Below are 14,277 nucleotides of genomic sequence, written 5' to 3' on the forward strand. Positions count from 1 at the left end.
GCAAGACAAGGAAATAAAGGGAATCCAAATGGGAGCAGAGGAGGTCAAACTCTCCCTCTTTGCTGATGACATGATCTTATACTTAGAGAACCCCAAAGACTCAACCACAAGACTCCTAGAAGTCATCAAAAAATACAGTAATGTTTCAGGATATAAAATCAATGTCCACAAGTCAGTAGCCTTTGTGTACACCAATAACAGTCAAGATGAGAAGCTAATTAAGGACACAACTCCCTTCACCATAGTTTCAAAGAAAATGAAATACCTAGGAATATACCTAACGAAGGAGGTGAAGGACCTCTATAAAGAAAACTATGAAATCTTCAGAAAGGAAATAGCAGAGGATATTAACAAATGGAAGAACATACCATGCTCATGGATGGGAAGAATCAACATTGTTAAAATGTCTATACTTCCCAAAGCAATCTACCTATTCAATGCCATTCCTATCAAAGTACCTACATCGTACTTTCAAGATTTGGAAAAAATGATTCTGCATTTTGTATGGAACCGGAAAAAACCCCGTATAGCTAAGGCAGTTCTTAGTAACAAAAATAAAGCTGGGGGCATCAGCATACCAGATTTTAGTCTGTACTACAAAGCCATAGTGCTCAAGACAGCATGGTACTGGCACAAAAACAGAGACATAGACACTTGGAATCGAATTGAACACCAAGAAATGAAACTAACATCTTACAACCACCTAATCTTCGATAAACCAAACAAGAACTTACCTTGGGGGAAAGACTCCCTATTCAATAAATGGTGTTGGGAGAATTGGATGTCTACATGTAAAAGACTGAAACTGGACCCACACCTTTCCCCACTCACAAAAATTGATTCAAGATGGATAAAGGACTTAAATTTAAGGCATGAACCAATAAAAATCCTCAAAGAAAGCATAGGAAAAACACTGGAAGATATTGGCCTGGGGGAAGACTTCATGAGGAAGACTGCCATGGCAATTGCAACAACAACAAAAATAAACAAATGGGACTTCATTAAACTGAAAAGCTTCTGTACAGCTAAGGAGACAATAACCAAAGCAAAGAGACAACCCACACAATGGGAAAGAATATTTGCATATTTTCAATCAGACAAACGCTTGATAACCAGGATCTATAGAGAACTCAAATTAATCCACATGAAAAAAGCCAACAATCCCTTATATCAATGGGCAAGAGACATGAATAGAACTTTCTCTAAAGACGACAGACGAATGGCTAACAAACACATGAAAAAATGTTCATCATCGCTATATATTAGAGAAATGCAAATCAAAACATCCCTGAGATATCATCTAACCCCAGTGAGAATGGCCCACATCACAAAATCTCAAAACTGCAGATGCTGGCGTGGATGTGGAGAGAAGGGAACACTTTTATACTGCTGGTGGGACTGCAAACTAGTACAACCTTTCTGGAAGGAAGTATGGAGAAACCTGAAAGCACTCAACCTAGACCTCCCATTCGATCCTGCAATCCCATTACTGGGCATCTACCCAGAAGGAAAAAAATCCTTTTCTCATAAGGACACTTGTACTAGACTGTTTATTGCAGCTCAATTTACAATTGCCAAAATGTGGAAACAGCCTAAATGCCCACCAACCCAGGAATGGATTAACAAGCTGTGGTATATGTATACCATGGAATACATATTCAGCCATTAAAAAAAATGGAGACTTTACATCCTTCGTATTAACCTGGATGGAAGTGGAAGACATTATTCTTAGTAAAGCATCACAAGAATGGAGAAGCATGAATCCTATGTACTCAATCTTGATATGAGGACAATTAATGACAATCAAGGTTATGGGGGGGGGGAGCAGAAAGAGGGATGGAGGGAGGGAGGTGGGGCCTTAGTGTTTGTCACACTTTATGGGGGCAAGACATGATTGCAAGAGGGACTTTACCTAACAATTGCAATCAGTGTAACTGGCTTATTGTACCCTCAATGATTCCCCAACAATAAAAAAAATAAATAAATAAAATAAAAATAGACCTGCCATTCAATCCTACAATTCCTCTACTAGGTATATATCCAGAAGACCAAAAATCACACATTAACTAAGATATTTGTACCAGAATGTTTGTTGTAGCCCAATTCATAATTGCTAAGTCATGGAAGAAGCCCAAGTGCCCATCAACCCACGAATGGATTAATAAATTGTGGTATATGTACACCATGGAATATTATGCAGCCTTAAAGAGAGATGGAGACTTTACCTCTTTCATGATTACATGGATGGAACTGGAACATATTCTTCTTAGCAAAGTATCTCAAGAATGGAAGAAAAAATATCCCATGTATTCAGCCCTACTATGAAACTAATACTATGAAACTAATTACAGCCCAAGAAGAAGGTGAAAGGGAAGAGGGTCAGGAGAGGAGAGGATGGGCAGAGGGAGGATAATTGGTGGGACCACACCCTACTGTGCATTTTACAAGGGTACATGTGAAATTTACTAGGTGTAGAGTATGAATGTCTTAACATGGTAACTAGAAAAATGCCATGAAGGCTATGTTAACCAGTTTGATGAAAAATTTCAAATTGTGTGTGGAACCAGCACATTGTACCCCATGATTGCATTAATGTACACAGCTATGATTTAATAAAAAAAAAAAAAGAACAAAAGATTGCTTTGACTTCTAGAAAATAAAAACAATCGTAATATTTTAAACAAAAAAAGTCGTTAAAAAATCATTTCAGTCTTCTTAGTATAGTCCCATGTAAATAATTTTTACTTTGTTTGAAGTTGGATTAGCAATCTTTATGAATGTGCCAGCTTTTTAATTAAGGTCTTGGAAGGTTTTTAGTCTAAATGGTATGATCTCTAAAGTTAATTGAAAACTGTATTTAAAAAGTATTTTCAGAGACCTTATATAAATTCTCTAAAGAAGCACATTTTTAACTGTAGCTAGTTAAAAACCATTTTTTGAGAAGGATCAAAGTAAAACAATAATTGTGAACAATAGAAATCTTAGAATAGTCATAAAGATATAACCAACAAAGAAATCTGGTTATTTTTGTGGCATATAACCATTTAACACAGCAATAGTGATTATCATTAATAACGTATGCAAAGAGTTGGCATCTGGCGTCACGTCAGGATGAAATCAGCCCAGCAATACACTATCAGTGTGCAGCCTAGGAGAGGTGGGGTTGATTAGAAAATAAATGCAGGTTTTTATTTATTAGAAAATAAATAGCACAGCGGTTACAGTGCAGTGGTTAGCACAGCCCAGGCCAGCTAAACAACACAACTGCAACAGAAAAATGGCTGGGCATTGTGCCAGGCGCCTGTAGCCCCAGCGACTTGGGAGGCTGAGGCAAGAGAATCTCTTGAACTCAAGAGTCTGAGGTTGCTGTGAGCTGTGATGCTACAGCACTCTAATGAGGGCGACAAAGTGTCAAAAAAAACATAAATGCAGATGAACAGCTCCTGGCTGCTTGTGAGCATTTATAGTTTATTCATTTAACATTCAATAAGAATAAAACTGTGAATATATTTTCCATACAAAAAATAATCAGCACCAATCCTCAAAGATGTATGATCATGGCTATGGAGGATACAAGGAATACAGGTTGCTCTTCTAATGACATATCATTTAACTGAAGCCTGAAAATGCAAGGCCCATTAAAATTTCCTTGATTTAGGTCAGGCATGGTGGCTCATGCCTGTAATCCTAGCACTTTAGGAGGCCAAGGCAGGTGGATCACTTGAACTCAGGAGTTTGAGACCAGCCTGTGCAAGTGCGAGACCCTCTCTCTAAAAAAATAGCCAGGCGTTATAGTGGGCACATGTAGTCCCAGCTTCTCAGGAGGCTGAGGCAAGAGGATTGCTTGAGCCCAAGAGTTGGAAGTTGCTGTGCGCGATGATGCCACAGCACTCTTAAAGAGAGCAACAAAGTAAGACTCTGTCTCAAAAATATAAAAAATAAAATAAAATAAAATAAAATTTACTTGACTCAAAAAGTTAAGTAACAGGCTCAGCGCCTGTAGCTCAGTGGCTAGGGTGCCGGCCACATACACTGGAGCTGACAGATTCAAATTCAGCCCAGGCCTGCCAAACAACAATGACAATTACATCCAAAAAAATAAATAGCCAGACATTGTGGCGGGCGCCTGTAGTCCCAGCTATTTGGGAGGCTGAGGGAAGAGAATCACTTAAGCCCAAGAGTTTGAGGTTGCTATGAGCTGTAACACCACAGCCCTCTACCCAGGGCGACAGCTTGAGACTCTGTCTCAAAAAAAATGTGAAGGATCAATACAAAACATAAATTCGGAGGTATTGCAGGCAGCAGATGACTAAGTGCCAAACAAGCAGTCTGATAAGCTGCTAAGAGTTGGGGAGTTCTGGGAAAGCTTCAGAGGTAGAACTGGGTCTTTCATTACTCTGTAGTAATTATAAGACCTGCAGATGAAGAGGTGGGAATATGCTAAGTCAAAAGGTAGTAATTAACTCCAGGACATGAAAGAAAAGAATTCAGAATCACAACTTCAAGACAAAGTAAAACAAATGAAAGAAGCCTCTAAGATACAAAAGATATCCTTATTGAAGGATACTTGGAAAGAGAAAGAATTCAGAAGCACTGTAGCTAAAATAGGACATGACAAATGCAGATAGGAATTGCAAAGATTTAGACACCAATTAAAAGGAGTTTAAGAGATAAGGATAATCTGAAGAAAGGGAAAATCATAGGTTGTTTCTCAGGTGACAGGAAAAGCAGCCAATGACTGTACTCAACATTTCACAATCCACTACTGCAGTCAGAAATATAAATAACTATAGTCAAGACCTGAGGGAATGTTGGAGATAACGGTAGAGATAACATGGCTCAGGGTAGATCTCACCATCACTAGCTATGATTCCTGGAACAAGAGGCTAAATCTCCCTGAGTTTTATTATCCTCTTCTATTTAAAAAAATTCTGAACATGTGTTAAGAGAATCAAAGGAGATTTAATGCAAGAGGTCTTTACAAATAAAGATAGAATGAAAGTGAATATAAGATATATCAAAATCTGTGGAACACAACTAAAGAAAGCTGTTCTCAGAGGAAAATTCTTACCACTGAATGCACACTTCAGAAAGAAGGTTAAAAATCAATCATCTAAGCTCCCCCCCCTTCAAGAACCTAGAAAAAGAAAAGCAAAATAAACTCAAAGCAAGCAAAGAAAAAGAAATAAAGAAGGAAACATTCCCAAAGAAAGGGAATGAAGATCAGAAATCAATTACATTGAAAAACAGAGAAAAATTAATGTAACAAAAAGCTAGGTTTTGGGGGTTTGGTTTGGTTTGGTTTTGGAGACGGAGTCTCACTTGTCTCCCTGGATGGAGTGCTAGGGCTTCAGAGCTCACAGCAAGGGATCCTCTTGCCTCAGGCTCCCCTGTAACTAGGACTACAGGTATACACCACAACACCCGGCTATTTTTAGAGAAGGGTCTGGCTCTTGCCAAGGGGACCCCAGAAATTGAAGATCAAGAGTTTAAGGCTTCTTTCATTTGTTTTACTTTGTCTTCAAGTTATGATTCTGAATTGTTCACTTGAGTTGCTGCCCAAGTGAAGAAAGGTTGGACAAGACTCATCATAACCCACTCCCTTCTTGGAGATGTCATTTTAACTCAGTAATAGCCCTGAGGCTATGCAAGAACAAAACTTAAATCCCACCAGCAGGTCATCAGTTAACTCAACAGATCTCTTGAGTCTAGGTGTACATCAAATGGCTTGTCTCTGATTAGCAGACTTCCTTATCTTAACTTAAAACATCCTAAGCCTTTAGACCAGAGGTTCTCTACTTGTGGGTCACCACACCTTTGGGGGTCTCCTGCATATCAGATATTTACATTACAATTCATAACAGTAGCAAAATTACAGTTATGAAGTAGCAACGAAAATAATTTTATGGTTGGGGGTCACCACAACATGAGGAACTGTATTAAAGGGTCACGGCATTAGGAAAGTTGAGAACCATTGCTTTAGACAAAGCTTCATTTCTTTAACCAATTACAAATCAACCCACCTATAACCTGTAAGTCTTCTACTTTGAGATGTCCCGCCTTTTTGAGCCAAACTTATATATACTTCCCATGTATTGATTTATGATTGACATGTAATTGCTGTCTCCCTAAATGTATAAAACCAAACTGTAACCCCACCACCAAGAGTCCACTTGCTCAAGGCTTCTTGGGCGTGGCTCTAGGCCATGGTCCTCAAATTTGGCTGAGAATAAATCTCTTTAAATTATTTTACAAAGTTTACTTCTTTTCCCTTTGACACAGGAATCAAGACTAAGATGTACTAAGAAATGAACTAAGTGTACAACGAGCTGAACCCAGAAACAGACCCACACAAATATGTTCAAATGACCTTTGATAAAAGTGCAACGAAAATACAAAAAAAGAAAGAGAACTTTTCCAACAAATGGTGCTAGAGCAACTGGACATCCATATACCAAAAAAAAAATGGCCCTCCACTTAAGTCTGAAACATTATAGAAATGTTAACTCAAAATGAGTCCTGGGCTTAAATGTAAAAAGGTGAACTGTAAAACTTTTAGAAAAAAATAAAGAGAAAATCTTCGAGATCTAGGGGAAGGCAAAGAGTTCTTAAGCACAATACCAAAAGCACAAACAATAAAGGAAAAGCTGACAAAATGATCTTTATCAAATTTGATTTAAAACTTCTGTTTTTACAAATGTCTACATACAATAATTAAGAAAATGCCATGAAGGCTACATTGAACAGTTTGATGAGAATATTTCAGATTGTATATGAAACCAGCACATCGTACCCCTTGATTGCACTAATGTACACAGCTATGATTTAATAATAAAAAAATAAATAAATAAATAAAACTTCTGCTTTGCAAAAGCCTGTCAAAAACATGAAAAGAGAAACTATAGATGGTGAGGATGGGGAGATGGCTCACACCTATAATCCCAGCACTCCGGGAGGCGGAGGCGGGAAGACTGCCTAAGCTCAGGAGTTCAAGACCAGCCTGAGCAAGAGCAAGACCCCGTCTCTAAAAATAGCTGGAAGTTGTGGTGGGCACATGTAGTCTCAGCTACTCATGAGACTCAGGGAAGAAAATCAGTTGAGCCCAAGAGTCTAAAGTTGCTGTAAGGTATGATGCCATGGCTCTCTACCAGGGGCGACAAAGTGAGACTCATCTCCCCCCACCAAAAAAAAACTACAGACTGAGAGAAAGCATTTGCAAACCACATATCTGAAAAGACTAGTATGTATTATATATAAACAACTTTAAACTGAACAGCAAGAATATTTTCCTCAATGAGAAAATAGGTAAAAAATACGATACAAAGCAACATTTCACCAAAGAAGACACACAGATGGCAAATAAGTACAGGAAAAGATGTTCAACGTAATTAGCCACTAGAGAAATGCAAGTTAAAACCACAATGAGATATCATTATACACTCAGAATGGCTAAACTAAAAATAGAGACAACACCTAAAGCTGGTGAGGATGTGGAGAAACTGGATCTCATACATTGCTAGTGGGGGTAGAAAATGCTTCATCTACTCTGGGAAACAGTTCTTATAAAACTAAATATGCAACTACCATATGGCCCAGTGGTTATTTTTCTTGGACTATTTATCCCAGAGAAATTAAGACTTCGGTTTACATTAGGTTATACTATTTGAATTACTGTACACGAATGTTTATAGCAACTTAGTTCATAATAGCCAAAAACTGAAAGCCACCTAGACATCCTTCTAACAAATCATGGTACATCTCAGCCGACCACTGAGATATGAACAACCTGAATGAATCTCCAGAGACCTTTGCTGAGTGAAAACATCCAGTCCCCAAAGGTTACTTACTCAGGGAGTACATTATGTTACAGTCTTGAAATGAAAAAATCACAGAAATAAAAAACAAATTATTGACTGTCAGGGGTTAAGGAGGAGATGATATGAGAATGAAGTTGGAGTGGTTACAAAAGGGCAACATGAGGGATCCTCCTGGTGATGGAAGCTCTTTTATCTTCACTGTACTAACATCTGTATCTTGGTTGAGGTCCACGTATTGTATTGTGGCTTTGCGAGATACTGAGGAAAACTGGGTAGAGGGCTTGGGAGTTCTCATTATTTTGATTATTTCTTACAACTGCATGTGAACCTACAATCATCTCAAAATTTAAAAATTAATTAAAAAATAAAGGTAGCCTCAAAGCAAATTAAGTACAGACAAGAAATCTAACATCAGCTAAATGAAGTGCGCACTTCTTTGATTTGATCCTGGAGTAGTCTGAGGATTTGAATTAGAATTAGAATTACACGTTTCTTACCAGTAACCCCCAAAATTTCCCTCACTCAAACGTGCACATAAACAGCAACTGTCACAAGGCAGTTCAGATAGAAAAACTGAGACTTCTCCAAGTACACGATAGCACAGAAAGAGGTTGGATCAGGGAGAAAATCCTTGTCCAGGCTCTATAAAACAAATCAACTGTGTCACTTTAGACAGATTCCCTCATCTCTCAGCCTACAATATAAACTGTTTCTACAACTTAAACTTCTCATGTAGGAGAGTGCTTAGACCAGTAGTTCTTAAAACTTTTTGGTCTCAAGTCTCTGAAGAGCTTTTGTTTATACAGATTACAACCACTGACATGAACAGTATTAGACATTAAAAGGGAGAAAATGTTTTAAAGAATACACAAAGACATACTCCATTAGCCCTTAGAACAGTGAGGTCATTCCACATCACAGGAATCTGCTCCCTCTGGAAAATTCAAGTATGCTTGCTTTTGCGAGTGGCAAAGACAAATAACCCCTTGGTATTGTTACGAAAATAACTGTGACCACACTGAGAACCACTGGCTTACCAGCGAACGAGATAAATATACAAAAGTGATTCGAAAAGTACAAAACACTGGACAAATGTGTTCTTTTAGAATTCAAAGATGCTAAGGCGGGGGGTAAAAAAAACCCGTTTCAAAACGTAATGGAGGGCAACTTGGAAAATGGCAAGGTTGGATAAAACGGGAAAGCTCTGGAAGGGCCGCGGGAGCCGGGCTTTACCCGTGGAGTGAGGGTCACGGAGGCCCGCAGAGCCGTAGATCACCACCATTGCATCACTCCGCTCTGTGCATTCAAACACTGTGAAAGCGACAGACTCATCACAATCACTGCTTTGGATTTAACTTCTGACAAAGCCCAAGAAGCCAACCAAAGAGAACTCCCCAGTGTCCGGCCGCCCAGCACCGCGCCCCCTGCCCTCCCCAGCCCGACGAGCGCTGCCGCCCAGAGACAACGGGACGCAGCGGGGAACCCGGGGCAGGCGCGGGTCACAATCCGGCCCGGACCCGGAGCTACCGGGACGGGCCTGGGGGCTAAGAAAGGTCCGCGGGGACCCAGGAAGCGCGGGTCTGGGGCCCCCGGCATCGGCCCTGGCAGAGGGGCATGGGAGTCGGTGGGACTCACCACCTGCCGCCCCACCTCGGAGGAGGCCATGGTTGCGGGCAGGAGCGCGGGGGGCGGTGGTCTCGGCCAGGACCCCGAGCGGCCAGTTCCTGCGGTGGCGGCGGCGGGAAGACTAGCTGGGAGGGGCGTAACGGGCGGGGCGCGGGGTGGGGCGAGGGCGCGGCCGTGGCCCAGTGACGGGCGGGGCGAAATCCCCGGGCAGGCGGGCCGGGACAGGGACGGGGCGGGCCATTGGCCGCCCCGGGCTCTTAGCGCGCGTAGAGCTAGGGCTTTGCAAGCGTGCTCCTCGACGTTTAGGAGAACGGAAAGCCCGTGCAGGGTACAGGGGAAGTGAATGGAGCCGGGACTCGAAAAGAAGACGCGAGGATTCACGCCGAGACCCTTCAGTCGGCCGCCAGTAGCAGGCCGGAGCAGCGATTGTGGGCTCCCCGAGACCCGCGGATACCGGAAGTGGGCGGGCCCCAGGCGGGATAGCGCCCCTCGGTGGGGACCGGAAGTGGGCGGGGCCTGGGCGGGGCGGCCGGCCTGGACGCAGCCCCAGAGGGGCGGTGGCCCGGTCCGGCGGCCCCGGACACCTAGACGGGAATCCTGCAGAGCCCGTCCGACCCAGCTACCATCGGGAGCCCGCCTCTCGGAGCGTGCCGCGATGGCGCCAGACTAAGCCGTCCGCCCGCAGCGGAGCAGCGCGGTAGGAGATGGAGGACCCGGCGGGGCGGGGTGCCGAGGCAGAGCTGGGCCCGGAGGCGGTGCTGCGCTTCCTCACGGAGCGTGGGGGCCGGGCCCGGCACTCGGAGCTGGTGCAGCACTTCAGGGGCGCCCTGGGCGGCGAGCCAGAGCAGCGCGCCAGCGCCCGCGCCCGTTTCAAGGAGCTGGTCAACGCCGTGGCCACCGTGCGCACCGACCCCGCCGACGGCTCCAAGTATGTGCACCTCAAGAAGAGGTTCTGCGCGGGGCCCCTGCCGCCCAATGCCGCGTTCGCCGGGGCCCCGCCCCGCATTGAGGTGACCGCTGAGCCCGAGGCCCCCGACGGCCCGCCCGGAGCCGAGGCTCGCAGTCCGCTCCCCGAGGCAGCGGTCCCCGGGCCGGGCCGCGAGCCGGGCGCTGGGGAGCCCCCGGGCGGCGGGGCGGGCAGGAAGAACTCGCGGTGCGACGTGCCGCCCCTGCCCCGGCCGCTGGCCCCTGAGCCCAGCGAAAACCCGGAACCCCCGCCTCACGGCGGCGAGGAGGCAGACGCGGGCAGCTCCCCTGGGGTGGCCACCACCCCGAGGTCCGCCCGCCAGAACTTCCGGGACCTGGTGATGGGCAGCTCCCCGCAGTTGAAGAGGAGTGTGTGTCCTGGGGTTAGCAGCCCCGGGAGCTCCTCAGCAGGAGGACGCAGCCGAGGTGGGGGCGACTCGGACAGCGCTTCGGTGGCTTCGTCGTCTGCAGAGGAGGAGAGCAGTGGCGGAGGATCGGTGACGCTAGACCCTCTGGAGCACTCCTGGATGCTCTCGGCCTCCAACGGCAAGTGGGACAGCCTAGAAGAGTTGCTCGCCTGCGAGCCTGGCCTGCTGGCAAAGCGGGACTTCATCACCGGCTTCACCTGCCTGCACTGGGCCGCCAAGCACGGGAGACAGGAGCTTCTGGCCATGCTGGTGAATTTTGCCAATAAACACCAGCTGCCAGTGAACATCAACGCCAGGACCAGTGGGGGCTACACCGCCCTTCACCTGGCAGCCATGCACGGGCACGTGGAGGTGGTGAAGCTGCTGGTGGGGGCCTACGACGCCGACGTTGACATCAGGGATTACAGTGGGAAAAAGGCCTCCCAGTACCTGAATCAGAGCATCGCGGAGGAGATAAAGAACCTGGTGGGAGCCCTAGACGAGGAGGACGGCGAAAGCGCTGCTGGTAGCGGGGGTGGGCGCTGGAGGCTTTCAAAAGTGCTCCCCTCGCATCTCATCACCTACAAACTCTCCCATGTCCTGGAGGATGGGGGCGATCATCACCACCACCACCATCATCACCATCACCACTTGGCTGAAGGATTGGCTGGAGGTAAAGGAAAAGAGCCAGGTCGCAAAGCCTTGGGCAGCTCGAGTGGCCGTATAAAACCCAGACTCAACAAAATCCGCTTCCGAACCCAAATCATCCACACCACACCCTCTTTCAGGGACCCAGACCAGCCACTGGAGGAGGGGGAGGAGGAGGAGGAAGAACGGTCTCTTAAAGGCCACTCATCCTCCTTCAAATTGAGACCAAAGTCCAATGTATTTGGGTAAAAATATTTCCTTTTAGAAAATACTAAGGTTTATTTGTCTTCAGAAATAGAATAGTATTTGTGGATAAGGAAATTAAACCAGGGTGGTGCCTGTGGCTCAGTGAGTAGGACTCCAGCCCCATATACAGAGGGTATCGGGTTCAAACCCGGCCTCGGCCAAACTGCAACCAAAAAATAGCCGGGCGTTGTGGTGGGCGCCTGTAATCCCAGCTACTCGGAAGGCTGAGACAAGAGAATCGCGTAAGCCCAAAAGCTGGAGGTTGCTGTGAGCCGTGTGACGTCATGGCACTCTACCGAGGGCGGTAAAGTGAGACTCTGTCTCTACAAAAAAGAAAAAAAGGAAATTAAACCAGAAAATACTGAGGCTAATTATGCATTCTTGAGTTGGAATGGATGGGAAGGAGATCTTTTCAGGGGGAAGTGGAATTTTTTTTTTTAAGTTATTCATCATACCTGACCTATATCTCTTTTCCCTACTCCACCTCTGTGCTGGAGTCCCTGCTACTGAAAATCAGAAATGTGTCTAAATTGGGGGTGGGGACAGAATTGATGACTGTGGATTCCTTTGCTTTAAGGATTACTGGATGCCCTGCAAAGTAAGGAATAGTGCACTTTTATGTATCTGTTTATAAGTGGTTACTCTTCCAAGAGAAACAAAAAATGCAAATTGTAATGAAACTGGTAGTGTTTATAAAGTGGAAAGCCACATGCTGCCCTATTTTGGTTTGGGGGGGTTCTTACTAATTGCATTCGTTTTTAAGGTACTACTGAAGATTAGAGTTGAAATGCAAAAATACTAATTAGAGAATAATGTGAATAGAATAAAAGGAAAATCCTGTTGGTATCCTATTTCTGTTGTAAGTAGCAGTTCACTTTTTTAAAAGCAATTTCAGTTCTAATCAAAAAATAAAAGAAATGGGCAACATCCACTTTTGAGTTGCCTAATCTGTAGTATCGTTTCCACTTAACTATCTCTAGCCACTTAAGGTACACCACTGATAAGGTACACCAGTGTTAAGGTACATTATTAATTACTACACAAATTTTTATTTAAAGAAAAAACACTCTTAGCCTGTGGTACGTTTAAATAAAACATTGACTCATTCTGATTTTCACTGACTTGTGTTGCTATTCTGAAAGTCTAAATTTGCTGCAATTTTTATTCTGGGGATCATGGTTCTCTTTGGCATAGCTCTATTTCATCATGCCTAGAGCTGAATTACCTACAGAAACTATTTCTGGTTTAGGTAATGAGCAAAAATTGGCATAAATATTAGTGAGCCCATCCTTCTGTGAAGTAATTAAACCAACTTTAGTGATTCTCACATAAGATACACTTTTTATTTTGTTAATACATTCATAGTTTGCTTTGCAGTAATGTTTTGCATATGCTGAAAATGCTAAATCCTTTCAATTTTCCAACATTTCCTTGAATCTATTAGATATTTATGGTGTAGTTACTGAAAAGCTGTGTAGTAAATCTACCCAGTTAAAAATGGCACTTTATGAAAGGGAAAAGAGAAGAGATGGGACTATTTCTATATATAAATGCTGCTGGCGGGGTATTTGCGAAACTTGGTAAATGTAGAATATAAATGTTTTGGCACAGTAACTGAGACAACGCCGGAAAGGCTATGTTAACCACTGTGATAAAAATGTGTCAAATGGTTTATGAAGTGAGTGTATGATGCCCCATAATCATATCATTGTATACACTTATGATTTAATAAAAAAATTAAAAAAAAAAAAAAAAATGCTGCTGGCTATTGAATTCTTTTATATGCTATTCATAAAATACTATTCATTAAAATTAAAGACGTTTAAGTAAAGTATGGTTCTTAACTACATTTTATTCATTTATGGAGTAAGTGGCTTTATAACTACTTTAAAATTTAACTCATAAGCTTATTATTAATAAACCTTTATAACAAGATTAGAAACAACTTTTGTGGGAGTCTAATTTGAAAAACTGCTCCCTTTGTCTTTTGGGTCTCATGATAGCTGTGCCCTAAGTGCCAACAGCCTACAGAGGGAACAGCCTGAAGGGTAAATGTCCCCATGTATGAATTGCACAAAGCTGTAGCATTTGCAGCTCTTAGATCTTTAATTTTCCAAGTCATAGAAATTTGTCAGAAGTTTGTCACATCTCTCTCCAGATGGCAATTGAATCTATTTCAAATATGGATGAAAAATAGTCACATAAAAAAAGAAAAATATTCACCTAAAATATAAACTATTTTCCATTTGCGTGCCTTTTGTTTTAGGATCATGGATATGGGCGATGTACATTTGAAAAGCACTTTTATCCATACATGTGGGTAGAAAACCAATCTAATTTTTTATAAATTAAAAAGAAGTTCTTTGAAGGTGAAAACCAGTGATTTGTTTATACATGTTGCCTGTATTTAGTGCAGAATAAGCTATCACTTCCATTGAGGAATTATAAATTTCATAGACATGTAAAGTTGAAGTAACTTTAAAGACTAGACACTTCACAACCATCAAAAGGTACGGTTGACTCAGTATGAATCTCTTAAATGTATTATGTTGATAGCTAATTGCACA

At 43.2% G+C, this 14,277-nt stretch overlaps 2 protein-coding genes across 4 annotated transcripts in view; one reads left to right on the forward strand and one right to left on the reverse strand.

Annotated features, from left to right (window-relative positions):
- Positions 1-9,606, reverse strand: part of SEPTIN10 (septin 10) — a 74,496-nt gene extending 64,890 nt beyond the window's left edge. For 2 of the 3 annotated variants that reach the window (XM_053588122.1, XM_053588125.1), the window contains exon 1: positions 9,453-9,606. In XM_053588122.1, the coding sequence (XP_053444097.1) occupies positions 9,453-9,482 (30 nt within the window). In that variant the 5' untranslated portion in view covers positions 9,483-9,606. The remainder of the gene's footprint in view (positions 1-9,452) is intronic. The other variant, XM_053588124.1, reaches the window with a different exon arrangement.
- Positions 9,607-9,774: 168 nt separating this feature from the next.
- On the forward strand, positions 9,775-13,259 carry SOWAHC (sosondowah ankyrin repeat domain family member C). Its single transcript, XM_053588121.1, has one exon. It carries the CDS (start codon positions 10,148-10,150, stop codon positions 11,711-11,713), a length of 1,566 nt encoding a protein of 521 aa, XP_053444096.1. The 5' UTR covers positions 9,775-10,147; the 3' UTR covers positions 11,714-13,259.
- Positions 13,260-14,277: the final 1,018 nt, after the last annotated feature.

This window comes from Nycticebus coucang, chromosome 4 (genome assembly GCF_027406575.1).
Source record: "Nycticebus coucang isolate mNycCou1 chromosome 4, mNycCou1.pri, whole genome shotgun sequence".
Lineage (NCBI taxonomy): Eukaryota > Metazoa > Chordata > Mammalia > Primates > Lorisidae > Nycticebus > Nycticebus coucang.